Source organism: Oncorhynchus mykiss, chromosome 3 (assembly GCF_057628025.1).
Source record: "Oncorhynchus mykiss isolate SJ-2025 chromosome 3, ASM5762802v1, whole genome shotgun sequence".
Taxonomy (NCBI): Eukaryota; Metazoa; Chordata; class Actinopteri; order Salmoniformes; family Salmonidae; genus Oncorhynchus; species Oncorhynchus mykiss.
The window spans coordinates 21,388,070-21,403,163 of NC_143024.1; the positions used below are offsets into that span (position 1 = coordinate 21,388,070).

At 43.0% G+C, this 15,094-nt stretch overlaps 2 protein-coding genes across 3 annotated transcripts; both read right to left on the bottom strand.

Moving 5' to 3' along the window:
- Positions 1-33: 33 nt before the first annotated feature.
- On the bottom strand, positions 34-5,796 carry LOC110508742 (leukocyte receptor cluster member 1 homolog). Of its 2 annotated transcripts, none has more exons than XM_021589511.3 (5): positions 5,378-5,796; positions 4,160-4,327; positions 3,715-3,894; positions 2,907-3,220; positions 34-972 (listed from the first exon to the last, which is right to left on the bottom strand). In XM_021589511.3, the coding sequence occupies exons 1-5, from the start codon at positions 5,429-5,431 to the stop codon at positions 753-755; spliced, it is 936 nt and encodes a 311-aa protein (XP_021445186.2). In that variant the 5' UTR covers positions 5,432-5,796; the 3' UTR covers positions 34-752. The 2 variants fall into 2 exon arrangements, with proteins under 2 accessions (XP_021445186.2, XP_021445193.2); XM_021589518.3 differs by having other exon boundaries at positions 5,012-5,669.
- A 137-nt stretch (positions 5,797-5,933) lies between these two features.
- Positions 5,934-14,657, bottom strand: tmc4 (transmembrane channel-like 4). Its single transcript, XM_021589457.3, has 15 exons — positions 14,332-14,657; positions 14,023-14,171; positions 11,799-11,954; positions 11,315-11,400; positions 10,086-10,231; positions 9,825-9,972; positions 9,523-9,681; positions 9,207-9,364; positions 8,729-8,849; positions 8,431-8,528; positions 8,148-8,331; positions 7,881-8,011; positions 7,484-7,639; positions 6,491-6,569; positions 5,934-6,370 (listed from the first exon to the last, which is right to left on the bottom strand). Exons 1-15 carry the CDS (start codon positions 14,358-14,360, stop codon positions 6,260-6,262), a joined length of 1,911 nt encoding a protein of 636 aa, XP_021445132.3. The 5' UTR covers positions 14,361-14,657; the 3' UTR covers positions 5,934-6,259.
- Positions 14,658-15,094: the final 437 nt, after the last annotated feature.

Sequence of the window (15,094 nt, forward strand, 5' to 3'; positions counted from 1 at the left end):
TATAAAATAAGCTAAATAACGGAGAACACATGATTTTGTTATTTGGCAGGCCTAACAGTTTTATTGAATTAATTGAAATGGAAAATGTGCAATAATAGTTGAGCCAACCACCCTAAACTCTGTCTACATCAGATAGTGAAATAGAACAGATGCATGTACACACACACACCTCCTAAATTGGCACATGCTATTATCAGAAACAAAATAGACTTGACAGACTTGAATTGACACAATGTTGCCATCAATAGTAAAACATCCAACACACTCCAACTTGAACAGTGGTCTTGTGTTGTGGAGCAAAATGATCTCTGTATTGTCTCACACTTGAGCAGGGTGCCAGACAGACTCCAACACTACACTCAGCTGTCCCAAATCTCTTGATTGGTTTCCTTTCTTTTTCTACCTCATTAGAAATAATGACAATGACAACAATCATCAATAAGTCTGCTTAGGATACTCAGGATAGCCTAGATGTTATAAGTAAACAATGTAGCATTTTGAGCTATATTTGTACACATGTTCACTAGTTCAACACCTACAGTATATGCCTACATGCATAACTCCTCCATGTTACTGCAAGAATAAGCTAAAAGCACTGCCTCACATTTCACAACAATACAACTGAATAACCTTCCAGGCACTCTAGTCCTTGTCGAAGTCTTCGGCGTCTTTCACATACTAATAAATGTATATTGAATGCCTCAGTGTGCTCTGTCCGTTGCCCAAACAATGAGACTGCATGATGTATGACTTCAAAAGATGCCATCTCTCCAGGCATTGCGGTCTTTCCTCTGCCTCTTGCGGGCCAGCTCTGGGAAATAAGCACTGTTGTACGGCATTTCCCTCTCCTCTGTCTCCCTTGGTCGCTCCTTCTCTTTCCCTGTTCCATTCTTCTGGTCCAGCAGAGCCTGGGTTCTCCTCTTCTCCTCTGCCTCTCTCTGCAGTCGCTCCGCTCGCAACCTTTCAATAGAGCTAGAAAAGAGAGAAGAGGTGGTTACCATAAACCATGCATGTTTATCCAGAGGCTCAGTACACTTGGTTGTGCACTTATCCACTTGGCTCAGTGTACTTGGTATCTTGGTTATGCATCCAAGTGGAGTTGAAACAATAACAAAGTGCCACCCCACCCGCTTCGGTAAAAAGCTGAAGCAATGTAACCACTAAAATTCATAGAGCTATGGATGCAAGGACTGACCATCCACAAAATTACAGTTCTAACAAAGTTGGGGCAATATAGTATTTGTTCACATATAGTTGGTTTATAAACAGAGTAAAAGAGTTCTGATGCGGGATGACAGTTAAACTAAGCTAATGAGGCATTTATAGCTTACAGTTGAAGTCAGAAGTTTACATACTCCTTAGCCAAATACATTTAAACTCAGTTTTTCACAATTCCTGACATGTAATCCTAGTAAAAATTCCCTGTCTTAGGTCAGTTAGGATCACCACTTTATTTTAAGAATGTGAAATGTCAGAATAATAGTAGAGAGAATAATTTATTTCAGCTTTTATTTCTTTCATCACATTCCCAGTGGGTCAGAAGTTTACATACACTCAATTAGTATGTGGTAGCATTGCCTTTAAATTGTTGAACTTGGGTCCAAAGTTTCAGGTAGCCTTCCACAAACTTCCCAAAATAAGTTTGGTGAATTTTGGCCCATTCCTCCTAACAGAGCTGGTGTAACTGAGTCAGGTTTGTAGGCCTCCTTGTTCGCACACGCTTTTTCAGTTCTGCCCACAAATGTTCTATGCGATTGAGGTCAGGGCTTTGTGATGGCCACTCCAAAACCTTGACTTTGTTGTCCTAAAGCCATTTTGCCACAACTTTGGAAGTATGCTTGGGGTCATTTTCCATTTGGAAGACCCATTTGCGACCAAGCTTTAATTTGCTGACTGATGTCTTGATGTTGCTTCAATATATCCACATAATTTTCCATCCTCATGACGCCATCTATTTGTGAAGTGCACCAGTCTCTCCTGCAGAAAAGCACCCCCACAACATGATGCTGCCACCCCCGTGCTTCACAGTTGGGATGGGTGTTCTTCGGCTTGCAATCCTCCCCTTTTCCCCTCCAAACATAACGATAGTCATTATGGCCAAACAGTTCTATTTTTGTTTCAACAGACCAGAGGATATTTCTCTAAAAAGTACGATCTTTGTCCCCATGTGCAGTTGCTAACCATAGTCTGGCTTTTTTATGGCGGTTTTGGAGCAGTGGCATCTTCCTTACTGAGCGGCCTTTCAGGTTATGACGATATAGGACTCATTTTTTACTGTGGATAAGGATGAACCAGACTTGTGGAGGTCTACACTTTTTTTTAATGAGGTCTTGGCTGATTTTTAAAAATGTTCACTTGTTATCAAGCAAAGAGGCACTGAGTTTGAAGGTAGGCCTTGAAATACATCCACAGGTACACCTCCAATTGACTCAAATTATGTCAATTAGCCTATCAGAAGCTTCTAAAGCCATGCCGTCATTTTCTGGAATTTTCCAAGCTGTTTAAAGGCACAGTCAACTTAGTGTATGTAAACTTTTGACCCACTGGAATACAGTGAATTATAAGTGAAATAATCTGTCTGTAAACAATTGTTGGAAAAATTACTTAGCTCTCCTAAATTACTTGCCAAAACTATAGTTCGTTAACAAGAAATTTGTGGAGTGGTTGAAAAAACTAGTTTTAACGACTCCAACCTAAGTGTATGTAAACTTCCGACTTCAACTGTATATTCGTCAAGAATGAATTGGTACACATCATTAATTTAGAATTCCAAAAATGTATGTAGCAACTGCTTATTGCCCCTTTAGGTCAAAGCTAATTGGTCTTATGATTGATCAAAGAAACACAAAACACCCCCAGACATACAGACAAGACACCTAGTCTTGATAAAGATTCAAACTTCTCACCTTTCTCCACCACTGCTTCTCCTCTCCCCTCTATCCCTCTTCTCCTTCTTCTTCTTCTTATGTTCTTTTCTATCCTTCACCGCCAGTGCTTTCTTCATCTCTTTCAAGGGGTCCAGCATGTCTTTCAGTCGTCTGTCTCTCTTCTCCTTCTCCTCTTGACTGAGTGGCAGTCTCTTTCCTTTGTTGTCTTTCTCTTTCTCCTTTTCTTCGCCTTTCTCTTCTTCCTGGCCTGTTTTCATGTACCATGGAGTTACCTCTGTCCCAGGTTGGGGGCCTAGGGACACTAGCAGACCAATAGCACGCTCCTCACGCTCCTACAACAACAGAATCACCATAAAATTAGAATAATAGAATATTCTCATTCAAAGTAATGATCTGTGATGGGAGGAATCAGGACCAGCTATTACTATTTGGAAAGTTCAATACCTCATTCTCTGATCCTTCCATTGATGTGAAAAGCATCAGGCCATTAAATCTGTTCAAAAATCTTCCATATTAGCACCGAACACTGCATATTTAAATTCCGATATGCATTCTCAATTTCCAAAATGGTACCCATTTGCATTCAAAATCTTAAACTGAATTGGCCGATCTCTGTTTAGAAATGGCTCAGGACTAAATAAACCAGGCACTGTCATTGGCTGGCTAGATCCACTAGAGAAAAGCTTTGAAGTGGAGAGAAACAAGCCCAAGAATGTAAACATTGTTACTAGAGCAGGATGCAAAAACCAGTAGCCATGTGCACAAAGAAACTTGATTTCAACACAGGTGAAGGTTGAAAAGCATAACAGAATGACAGGAAGGTCACCTTTTCATCTTTCTGGTCTTTGAGGTACTCTGCGTTTCCTTTCTTCTCAGACGACTCCTCCAGAGGAAATAGATTGATGTGTTCCACCACTCCTCCACTCCCCTCCCCTCCTTCATCCTTCCATCCTCCAGACTGTTGAAGTGCAGCTCGTGACTTCTGTCTCAGGTGCTCTGTTCGTGCCTACAGCAAAGAGGTTACTTACCTACATAACATTCAACGGCAACAATGAAGTACATATACACATTTATATGCACTTTTATGACTTGATACTATTTTAACAATGCCTCTTATACATCGCTTCTCTTAACAAAATCGCGCCTGTCATACATCGTAACATTCCTGTGTCAAACAAAGTTTGGTTGTCACTTCAGACCATGCTAAATCAACTTTGAGGAATGTATCAATTTGCAATTTGGGGATGGGAGGGCAACGTTCCTATGGTTACCTCCTGCTCTGCTCGCTCCACACGGCGTTGGACCTCTCGCTCCTCCTCTGCGGCTTGTGCCTCGTCCCGGCGCACGCGCGCGACGTTGTCCTTGTTGCGAACATGCCAGCTCTTTTTAGGTAGAATATTCATTTTTCTCCTGAAGTCGAGTGTTTGTTTTGACCAGGGCTTGCACAGTTAAACAAAAATGTGTCAAAAACGTAACATGCCCTGACTTCTGTTGTTTGCAATTCAGTCAGTTCGCTAGCTAGCTAACGTTAGCTAGTCGTAATAACCTATTTCCTGTAATATATATATATTTATATATATATTTTTTTACAGCTATTTCAATCACAGAGATGTAATTCTGACATTGGGTTTTGTACAGCTGTTATCGAATGAATAAAATATTTGCATAAAACCAAAGAAAATATATTCAACACATCTGATAGGTAAACAAGCAACCAAAAAGCTATTCAACCACAACCGGATATATACACCCGAAAATATTTCTACGTCATTACGTCTACGTAACAAAACGATTTTGTAGAAGTTCTCTCACGGGTCAGCAGGGGGCGCACGTAGCACGACAGAAATAATAGCATCTACATACACAAGATATTAATAGATATAGATAGATAGATAGATAGATATTTTTTTAAACTGAAGAACATAAAAAATATATGTAAACAATATTTAAATCAATTAAAAAAAATAAACATTTAATGTTGTAAAGGTGGGGTAGAGGTAGCCTATTTTGGAATCCGAGAGTGAAAGACTTACACTCTTGTATCTAACATGTAGGTTCAGCATTCCCGAACAGTCCCATTACAAGTCACAATGTTGAATAATCTTTATTTCAACTTGCTTTACCTGTTGTCCGCTGATTGTGTCGGGAAGTAACAAACAACATATCATCAGGGAAGTGTTAACCTGACTTTCAATACACTGAACTGGTCTGTATATTCGTTTGTATTTTCAATACTGACACAATTCTCACATGACAAACACGTGCACAATATGTAAGTAACGGCCGAGTTGAACTGAATCACAGACCGAACGTTGTCCCACACAATAAACTGGCAAATTTCACAAGCACTTCTAGCTGATGGGTGGGTATAATTTGTGGAACGTTCCAACAGGAATCTGTTCCAAAAACTTCGTTAAGTATAATGTTGTATACAAACTAACATGATAAATTCACCTATTTAACTAGCTGGCGAATAGGCATCAACTCACCACGTAGCTTATTCTTAATGTTTGTCCATAGGCTACCAGAGTGAGGACAAACATAGCCCACTCCCTACCCGGTATTTTATTCTGCCACTATACAATTTTGTATCCGTTGTTTGCTGGCAACCTTGATATTTACGAACTTTTTGTAACAGATTCCTGTTGGAACGTTCCACAAATTATACCCAGCGGACTGCGAGGGAACGTGCTTCGGTAGACAAATGTTTACATAATGTGCAACAATGTCTCGGGAGATTGAAAATACAAGCGACAGAATCTACCGTCGCCGCAAAAAGTCAGGTAAAAAAATACTTTACTGTGGATATTTTATCTCCACTTCCTACTGTCAAAAGGACCAACAGCACGGACAACCGGTACGTGTAAATATAATTGTATTCAACATTCTGGCTTGGAGACTCTTGCGTCTTTTTTAGGGCGACTTCTTTCACACTGAATAACCATGGGATAAACACGGTAACAGTCTGATATTTAGGCAAGAGGTGAGTAAGATAATGCAAAGGCAATATACACGGCAATTGCTGTTACAGATATGAGAGAGAAATGGGGTAACAAACTACATCTTTAATATATTAACCCTTAGCCCCATGGAAGTCATTTAGCAGAAGCTCTTATCCATTGACTTACAGTTGGTTCATTCATCTTAAGATACCGTAGCTAGGTGAGACAACCACCACTCAATCATAAGTAAAACTTTGCCTCAAACGTAGCTATCTGTACACTAGAGAGTGACAATTGTAAAGTGATTTGTGAAGGTGTAGATATTTGCTTTGTGCTATTGCCACATGCAAAACCTATCTAAGCCTTTAAAATCTACAAAAAGTGCCTTGGGCTGGGATATGGGCCGTGGGTTTGAGCCTGGTGTCTGAGTCAGTTTGCGGCACCAGTGTCAAATGTGTCCAATTGGTCCCTTGTTGGAACCCCCATCTCTCTACTCAGCTCTTCAATCTGCTTGACCAGGAACTGCTTATCACGTCCCTCCTGTTAGAGTTAAACACACTGTTATACAAGGTTAAGCTTGAGTATGGGCCATAGACATGGTTTTGTTTCAAACATATATGTTTTTGTATCATGTAGGACTTCTCCCCATCCATCACTTACCAGTTTAAGCTGGGCCTTTAGCAGATCAACACTCTTCCCATAGACTGTGGCTAGAGCTGCTACGTAACACAGCACCACACTATCAGGACAGAGGAGAGCACAAACACAGTCAGAATGTTATGTACAGGAATCTGAACACATGGAAATAACCCATGCTGACCAAATGAGTCTATGCAGATATGGGCCTCCCATTTGTTGAGTTACAAAACAATATTACATCATCAAACACAAGGTAGACAGTAACACACTGACCCATGTACCTGCAATGGACAATCGGATCAGTAACATGCTGACCAGACCGGACATGTTGCTTGCGTTGCAAAATAAATGTAGAAATCCATGTTATTCAATTATTGCACACGCCAACGAGCATCTGCGATGCCAAGGGCTAAAATAGAAGTCCTTTCTATTTCTGACGCAGATCGCGCTGCAATCGCAACTCCTCCTGTCTCTCCCATCTCCTCATTGGTTTGTAGAAGCAGGTACCCATGTGCCATCTCCTCATTGGTTATACCCACGTGGGTGATTGAAAGACGAACTGTTTTGCCGGTTGTCGTGGTAATACTACGAAAGTGTAGATGCCAATCACCATATAAGTTCAAAGATGAAAAAGCCTGGAAGGAGGAGAGATGACTAGAAGCGATTCAGTTGACCGTTGTGTGTGGATTAATTGTCGGAGTAGAGGACCTTGTCCATTTCAGGTAAAATAACAATATGTACAGCAAGCTAGCTAAATAGGACAAATTAGCTAGCATGTGCAAGCTAGCTAAATTGCCATACATATTTAATGCTTTTCGACCTGTCCCCAAATGAATGTAATTGGTTCAGAGTTTGTTTTGATATTTTAACCTGCGTGTCGTGATCGCGTTTGGTGTGGGGGGACAAAATACATTTGTGCACGATGGTGCACGCGCGCAGCCGGTTTGGGTTCCTTGTAAGACTAAATCACTCCCCAGGAGAAAATGAAGAGATCAGTAAGACAAGGTGACTCACCAGGAGAAGATGAAGAGAGGGATGGAGAAGGCCTGGGAGCCCATGTAGAAGATGAAGTCCTGTGTTGTCAGGGAGAGAGTGTAGAAGGTGTTGGGAACAATACTCCACATCATAGTGAGAGAGCGGAATGGACCACAGCTCATAGAGGGATGGATCCTGAGGATGACATATCAACACCCTCACCAACTACCACCACTACTACACCTGGTCCATCTGCCACTACTATCCCTGCACTGTATAACAGGCTTCCTTCCTGCTGCAGTAGAGATAGAGGCTGCGTCCGAAGTGGCACCCTATTCTCTATATAGGGCACTACTTTTGACTATAGGCCATGGTCAAAAGTAGTACACTATATAGTGAATAGGGTGTCATTTCAGACGTAGGCAGAGTCACTCACTGGGCCAGGCTGTAGATCATGGCGACGAGGGCGAGGCCCCAGCCGAACAGCAACACCACCAGGAAGAAGATGGTGGAGGTGGTGGAGCGGAACGTCTTCACCGCCGGGCGACAGTTAGAAAACAGAGTGACCTGGAGGAGGGGGGGCGTTATTGTGATTGTGTAGTGAAGTGAAACGGATCTGGGGCCAAACGTTAACTTGAGAAACCTTTCAGAAAATGAATTGATTACATTTCCATTATTGGTACAGTATGGAGAGCAGCCTGACCTTCTTGCAGTAGAAGAGGATGAAGAACTTGAGTGTGTTGATGAGAGGCAGCAGAGGGCAGAACAGAGCTCCAGTCCACACCACTGTCTGACCGTAGACCAGACCCAGCACATTGGGAGGCACCAAGAACTCCTGACGACCTACCCACCGGGTCAGTACACAGGAGTAGTGGTCCACAAACAACCTGCCACAGTATGGAAGAAGAGATTATCAATAAATGTGATAGAGGATGACTAGCTCATAGATTGAGTTACACCACAGTAGGGTGTACAGTGTACACTACCTGCGTGGAAACTCCACCAGGATAAGCATGGCGATGGTAATGAGGAAGTCAAACAAGGCCAGTTTGTACATCTCCTGTCCCACACGCGTCTCCCAGCACTGGGTGGCAGCAGCAAGACAGACAGACATAGCATGGGTGGTAAAGAAAATAGAAGATGATGCAACATGGTTGATACCAGTTCTGTACTGTAGGTAGAATTGGATGGAGATATCATCTTTTCAGCCTTTTCTAGACCAATCTGCTAAATTAGACCCTGACTGCTACCCAGGATACCATGCTGTATTAAGAGAGTGGTTACCGGATATTCCTTGTTGTTGTACTGGCAGAGCTCACATTTTGGACTGTCTTTAAAGCAGGTGATCTGACTCCACAGAGTAAACAGCAGCACTCCCAGACTTATCATACGCAGAAACACTGACCTGAACACAGGAGGGAGGGACACAGGCAATATTCACACACACACACAGAGACATGCACACACACATGCATGCACACACACTGGTTGAGTGAAGATCTAGCAAAGCGATAAGGTCACACACACACACTAACCTAACGTAGCAGGCCACACACTAACCTAACGTAGCAGGCCACACACTAACCTAACGTAGCAGGCCACACACTAACCTAACGTAGCAGGCCACACACTAACCTAACGCAGCAGGCCACACACTAACCTAACGTAGCAGGCCACACACTAACCTAACGTAGCAGGCGTAAAATAAATGTCAAACTAGGGATTCGGCAGAGGCTGCACACACACACACACACACACACACCTGAACAGTGCCACGATGATGGTGGTACTAGGAGAATATCTCTCAAACAAGGCTATCTGGTCACACATGAAGGGCACAACAAAGTTTCCTGTTGTGATGACGATGGAAGGAAGGTAAACCCAGAACAGGCCCAGAATGCCCTCTGCTCCAACCTGCACCTAGGAACCACAGGGAAAGGGTTGCAAAGGTCAACCAGAAAAGGTTAAAACAGCCCCAGGATATCCACCTCCCTGTATTGACTCAATATGACATGGAGAGGATGAAAGGCCAAACATCCAATCAATACTTTGTTTTGTTTCTTGTGTTTTTGACTGACCTGGCTGAAGACAGTAGCCTTGAAGATGCCAAAGAAAGCTCCTCCTATGAGGGCGAGGGAGATGAGCATGAGGAAGATGCGTAGAGAACACAGACCCACTGTCTGACCTAAGGTTAGAGACAAAGCCTTTTTCTGTAGCCTCTCCTCCTCCAGGTCCACCTGACAGAGGGAGGAGACAGATAGAGGAGGGGAGAGAGAGTGGAGATGGGAGGAATAGAGGGGAGAGATCATACAGAGAAATTAGAGGGGAGGAAAGAGGAGTGCATCTTCAGGTACCCTGCAGTAAGAGGCAGAGCTCCTACCTGTAGCTGGTAGTGGATGCTTTTCTGTTTGAGTTTGGTGGCCCGGTCTCCCTGGCAACCGTAGTCCCAGCCAGTGAACACCATCTTGCTATAACTGCCGGCAGCACCGCTGCCTGTTGCCACAGCAACGCGAAGTGCGCTCCCCATGCTGTATAAGGGACCAATCGGAGGGGGGTGGGGTAAGTAAGTCATTAGGTTTAATGTACATTCTATCCATTTTATTTCTATGCAGATGGAAGTGTAGGGCATTCCAGAAGGTACCGTGCGATGATGCAGATGAGACAGAAGGCGAAGTAGAAGACGGAGGTGAGGAGGTAGGCCAGGGGCAGGTTGTAGTGGAAGCCACTGCTCTCTGCCACGGTGTTGTTATAGTAACCATAGAACATGTAGGAGTACTCCATGAAACCCTGGGAGAGAGAGATAGGTGGAGGGTGGAAAGTGGTGAGAGTGGAGCCTACTAGACTAGAAGTGTACCAGACTTGACATAAACTCACAAAATGACACAAACCCACAAGCAGACAGACTGTACGTTATTTTTTTTATTTCACCTTTATTAAAACAGATAGGCCAGTTGAGAACAAGTTCTCATTTACAACTGTGAACTGTGGCCAAGATAAAGCAAAGCAGTGCGACAAAAACAACAACACAGAGTTACCAGTGAGCTGAGATAAGGCGGGGCTTTACCTAGAAAAGACTTATAGATGACCAGGAGCCAGTGGGTTTGGTGACAGATATGTAGTGAGGGCCAGCCAACAAGAGCATACAGGTCACAGTGGTGGGTAGTAAATGGGGCTTTGGTGATAAAACAGATGGCACTGTGATAGACTACATCCAGTTTGCTGAGTAGAATGTTGGAGGCTATTTTGTAAATGACATCGCCGAAGTCAAGGATCGATAGGATAGTCAGTTTTACGATGGTATGTTTGGCGGCATGAATGAAGGAGGCGTTTGTTGCGAAATAGGAAGCTGATTCTAGATTTAATTTAGGATTGGAGCTGCTTAATGTGAGTCTGGAAGGAGAGTTTACAGTCTAACCAGACACCTAGGTATTTGTAGTTGTCCACATATTCTAGGTCAGAACCGTCCAGAGTAGCGATGCTAGTCGGGCGGGCAGGTGCGGGCAGTAATCGGTTGAAGAGCATGCACTTAGTTTTACTAGCATTTAAAAGCAGTTGGAGGCCACGGAAGGAGTGTTGTATGGTTTTGAAGCTTGTTTGAAGGTTTGTTAACACATTGTCCAAAGAAGGGCCAGATGTATACAGAATGGTGTCGTCTAGTAGAGGTGGATCAGAGAATCACCAGCATACACAGGCAGAAAGACAGACGAACGTGCAGACAGACAAAAGTGTGTGAAAGGCCAAGGCCTCTTAAAACAGAGCTGCATGGTTTTGCATACTGAACTTCAGAGAAGTGTTGTTCTCTGTGCTGTATTCAGTATATCTATAACCAGTGGTACACAGGACTAGATTACACATGTTGTGTTTTCTCACCGTTCCAGAGAGTAAGTCCAGGAAGTACTGGTAAAACACCACCAGACCTTGAAGATTTGGATCATAGACCTTACACACCTCTGGACCTGAGACACACACACACACACACACACACATTCTCAGCTGTTTGAAGATAAGCCAAGGTCACATTTGATCATGTTTCCCACCGAATACCTCAGTTCCATGATCTGCTACTTTGTTAGGGACTCCATTCTCAAACCCGTGAGAGAATACCAGTAACAACTGCTGCAATATTTGCAGTTTCAATCCCTCAATTGAATTAAAAGCCCATCCTCTAAGGCAGATCTGTTGCTATGATACTGCTACAGGGAACAGTGAGAAGATATTGTTTTATATTGGAGACACACAGAATAAGGTTAATAGACTGGACTGGAATAGAGATAGTGAATGTCACTCTAATGCCATCACCCTTTAACCAATCATAGGCCTGGTTTGAAAATGCATCCTCCAGTGCTGGCCTTACCAGTGCTGTCCACTGTCATGTTTCTGGTGCTGGTGGATCTGAACACGATACTGGGGATGAGGATGAACCCAGCAATCAGCAAGAACGACAGGAAGTTGAGCACCACCAGGAAGCGCAGGAACATGAAGTAGGACTGGACACCACCGCCAAAGTGTCCTGCAAAGACAGGGGTCACAGGGCCATGTTGTGAATGTGAAGGCAACGTAATAAAGTACAACAGTAGCCCTGGAATGTTATTATTATTATTATTATTTTTTTTTTTATTAAAAATAACATATATTGGGATGCAATGTCAGAATGTAATACATTTCAACTCCTACGTGACATGGTACAGGTGTCTTCTTTGTTTTAAGCCCATAACCATGTGTATGAGGTGTCTATTTTAGTTTCAAAAGAGGTTTGTTTAAGACGACCAAGAAACACTATGTGACCCTGATTTAGCCTAATGCAGTAGAAATGTGTGGAACTGAGGCCTTTTAGATATTGCTGAAAGCCTCGGGAAAACTTCATCGATATGTGTGGTTGTTGTGCGTGCAAATGCATATAGTTAAGTTCTGTATATGTCACATACAGTTGAAATCAGAAGTTTACATACACCTTAGCCAAATATATTTCAACTTAGTTTTTCACAATTCCTGACATTTTAATCCCAGTAAAAATTCCCTGTCTTAGGTCAGGTAGGATCATCACTTTATTTTAAGAAAGTGAAATGTCAGAATAATAGTAGAGAGAATGATTTATTTCAGATTTAATTTCTTTCATCACATTCCCAGTGGGTCAGAAGTTTACATACACTCAATGAATATTTGATAGCATTGCCTTTAAAGTGTATAACTTGGGTCAAACGTTTCAGGTAGCCTTCCACAAGCTTCCCACAATAGGTTGGGTGAATTTTGACCCATTCCTCCTGACAGAGCTGGTGTAACTGAGTCAGGTTTGTAGGCTTCCTTGCTCGCACATGCTTTTTCAGTTCTGCCCACACATTTTCTATGGGATTGAGGTCAGGGCTTTGTGATGGCCACTCCAATACATTTACTTTGTTGTCCTTAAGCCATTTTGCCAAAACTTTGGAAGTATGCTTGGGGTCATTGTCCATTTGGAAGACCCATTTTGCGGCCAAGCTTTAACTTCCTGACTGATGTCTTAAGATGTTGCTTCAATATATACACATCATTTTCCTACCTCATGATGCCATCTATTTTGTGAAGTGCACCAGACCCTCCTGCAGCAAAGCACCCCCACAACATGATGCTGCCACCCCCGTGCTTCTCGGTTGGGATGGTGTTCTTCGGCTTGCAAGCCTCCCCCTTTTTCCTCCAAACATAACGATGGTCATTATGGCCAAACAGTCTTATTTTTGTTTCATCAGACCAGAGGACATTTCTCCAAAAAGTACGACGTGGTCCACATGTGCAGTTGCAAACCGTAGTCTGGCTTTTTTATGGCGATTTTGGAGCAGTGGCTTCTTCCTTGTACCTGTTTCCTCCAACATCTTCACAAGGTCCTTTGCTTTTGTTCTGGGATTGATTTGCACTTTTCGCACCAAAGTACGTTAATCTCTAGGAGACAGAACACGTCTCCTTCCTGAACGGTATGACGGCTGCGTGGTCCCATGGTGTTTATACTTGCGTACTATTGTTTGTACAGATGAACGTGGTACCTTCAGGCGTTTGGAAATTACTCCCAAGGATAAACCAGACTTGTGGAGGTCTACAATTTTCTTTCTGAGTTCTTGGCTGATTTCTTTTGGTTTTCCCATGATGTCAAGCAGAGGCACTGAGTTCAAAGGTAGGCCTTGAACTACATCCACAGGTACACCTCCAATTGACTTAAATTAAGTTATTTAGCCTATCAGAAGCTTCTAAAGCCATGCCATCATTTTCTGGAATTTTCCAAGCTGTTTAAAGGCACAGTCAACTTAGTGTATGTAAACCTCTGACCCACTGGAATTGTGATAGTGAAATAATCTGCCTGTAAACAATTGTTGTAAGAATTACTTATGTCATGCACAAAGTAGATGTCCTAACTGACTTGCCAAAACTATAGTTTAACAAGAAATTTGTGGAGTGGTTGAAAAATGAGTTTTAATGACTTCAGCCTAAGTGTATGTAAACTTCCGAAATCAACTGTACATACAGCCCAGGATATAGATGTGTATGTAGTTGATATTTGATTAACCATTGCCTGATTTGATTGAGTGATACAGTGTGATTGAATCTGTCACCTCCTATCTTATGCAGAGCTTTTCTCCACAGAGCTACGTAGGACATGACTCCCCCTGCATCTGTTCTGAACCTGCTCAGGGACTTGGCCTTGCTCCTTTTCCACGACTGCCAGCGAGTCACCACAGGCACACGCATCTGTTGCACCTCCCTGGAAGGGAGAGTAGGGGGGAGGAAGAGAAAGAGTATGTTTTTTTGGGAGAGGAGAGAAGTGAGAGAGCATAGTATGTTTGCTACCTTCAGGACAACAACAAAGGAATTGCACAGAGGCAGAGACGCTAGTAACTACTATGACCACTGAGGTCCCATACCGTATCGCTCTCTTCAGGCGCATGGTCATAGGCCGCTCTCTGAGGTCCTTAGGGGGCCCCGAGTCACCCTCCTCTCCCCCCTCCGAGGGGGGAGAACCCCAGTTGAACTGAGGGCCATTCTGATTGGACACTACAGACTTACTCCGTAACCTCACCAACTGCTGGGCTTGGAGAGGGCAGAGGAGGACAAAGATATATATACAGAGAAAAACTATGAGTGATGTCCTGAGTAAGCCCAGAGTCAGTGTAGTTGATTGGTTGTAGTTTTGGAAGAGTTGCAGTCTGTTGGTGCATTATACTTGTGTGGTACACATAATTCAAGCATGTTTTAAAGTATACATTCTTGGAAAATCTCCCTTTACCATGTCATAGCATATTTTTGTATAGTACAAAACAAGTTATCCTAAGTGACCAGGAAGCAAATCACTGAACACAAAGGCACACCTGTACCGGAGACAGAACATACCACACCTACAAAACAGTTGTCGCACAGCTTACCTATAGTGGAGCTCGGTCTTTGTAGCTCACTGAACTCCATGAGACAGAGAGGATTCCACCAACACTTCAGAAACACTACAATCAAACAACCAGTCCTCTGTATCTCACTGCTAATTCAATGCTAATACATAGTTAATCCAGCATACAGGGCTCTTTTACAAGGTAGAATCCAGGAATCACTCCCCCTCAGACTTTGCTCCATGCAATTAATCCTCTCCGCCACAGATACTTCCTTGTACGTTTAACCCATTCACTCCTGGTAGAC

Coding starts and splice junctions, on each gene's coding strand:
- LOC110508742 (XM_021589511.3), bottom strand. CDS start 5,431: ATGTTTGTCCTCACTCTGGTAGCCTATGGACAAACATTAAGAATAAGC. Junction 3,895..4,159: donor TGGAGCGAGCAGAGCAGGAG/GTAACCATAGGA, acceptor TCTTTGCTGTAG/GCACGAACAGAGCACCTGAG. Junction 3,221..3,714: donor AAGACCAGAAAGATGAAAAG/GTGACCTTCCTG, acceptor CTGTTGTTGTAG/GAGCGTGAGGAGCGTGCTAT.
- tmc4 (XM_021589457.3), bottom strand. CDS start 14,360: ATGACCATGCGCCTGAAGAGAGCGATACG. Junction 9,682..9,824: donor GCATCCACTACCAGCTACAG/GTAGGAGCTCTG, acceptor TCCCTCTGTCAG/GTGGACCTGGAGGAGGAGAG. Junction 9,365..9,522: donor AGGCTACTGTCTTCAGCCAG/GTCAGTCAAAAA, acceptor TGTGGTTCCTAG/GTGCAGGTTGGAGCAGAGGG.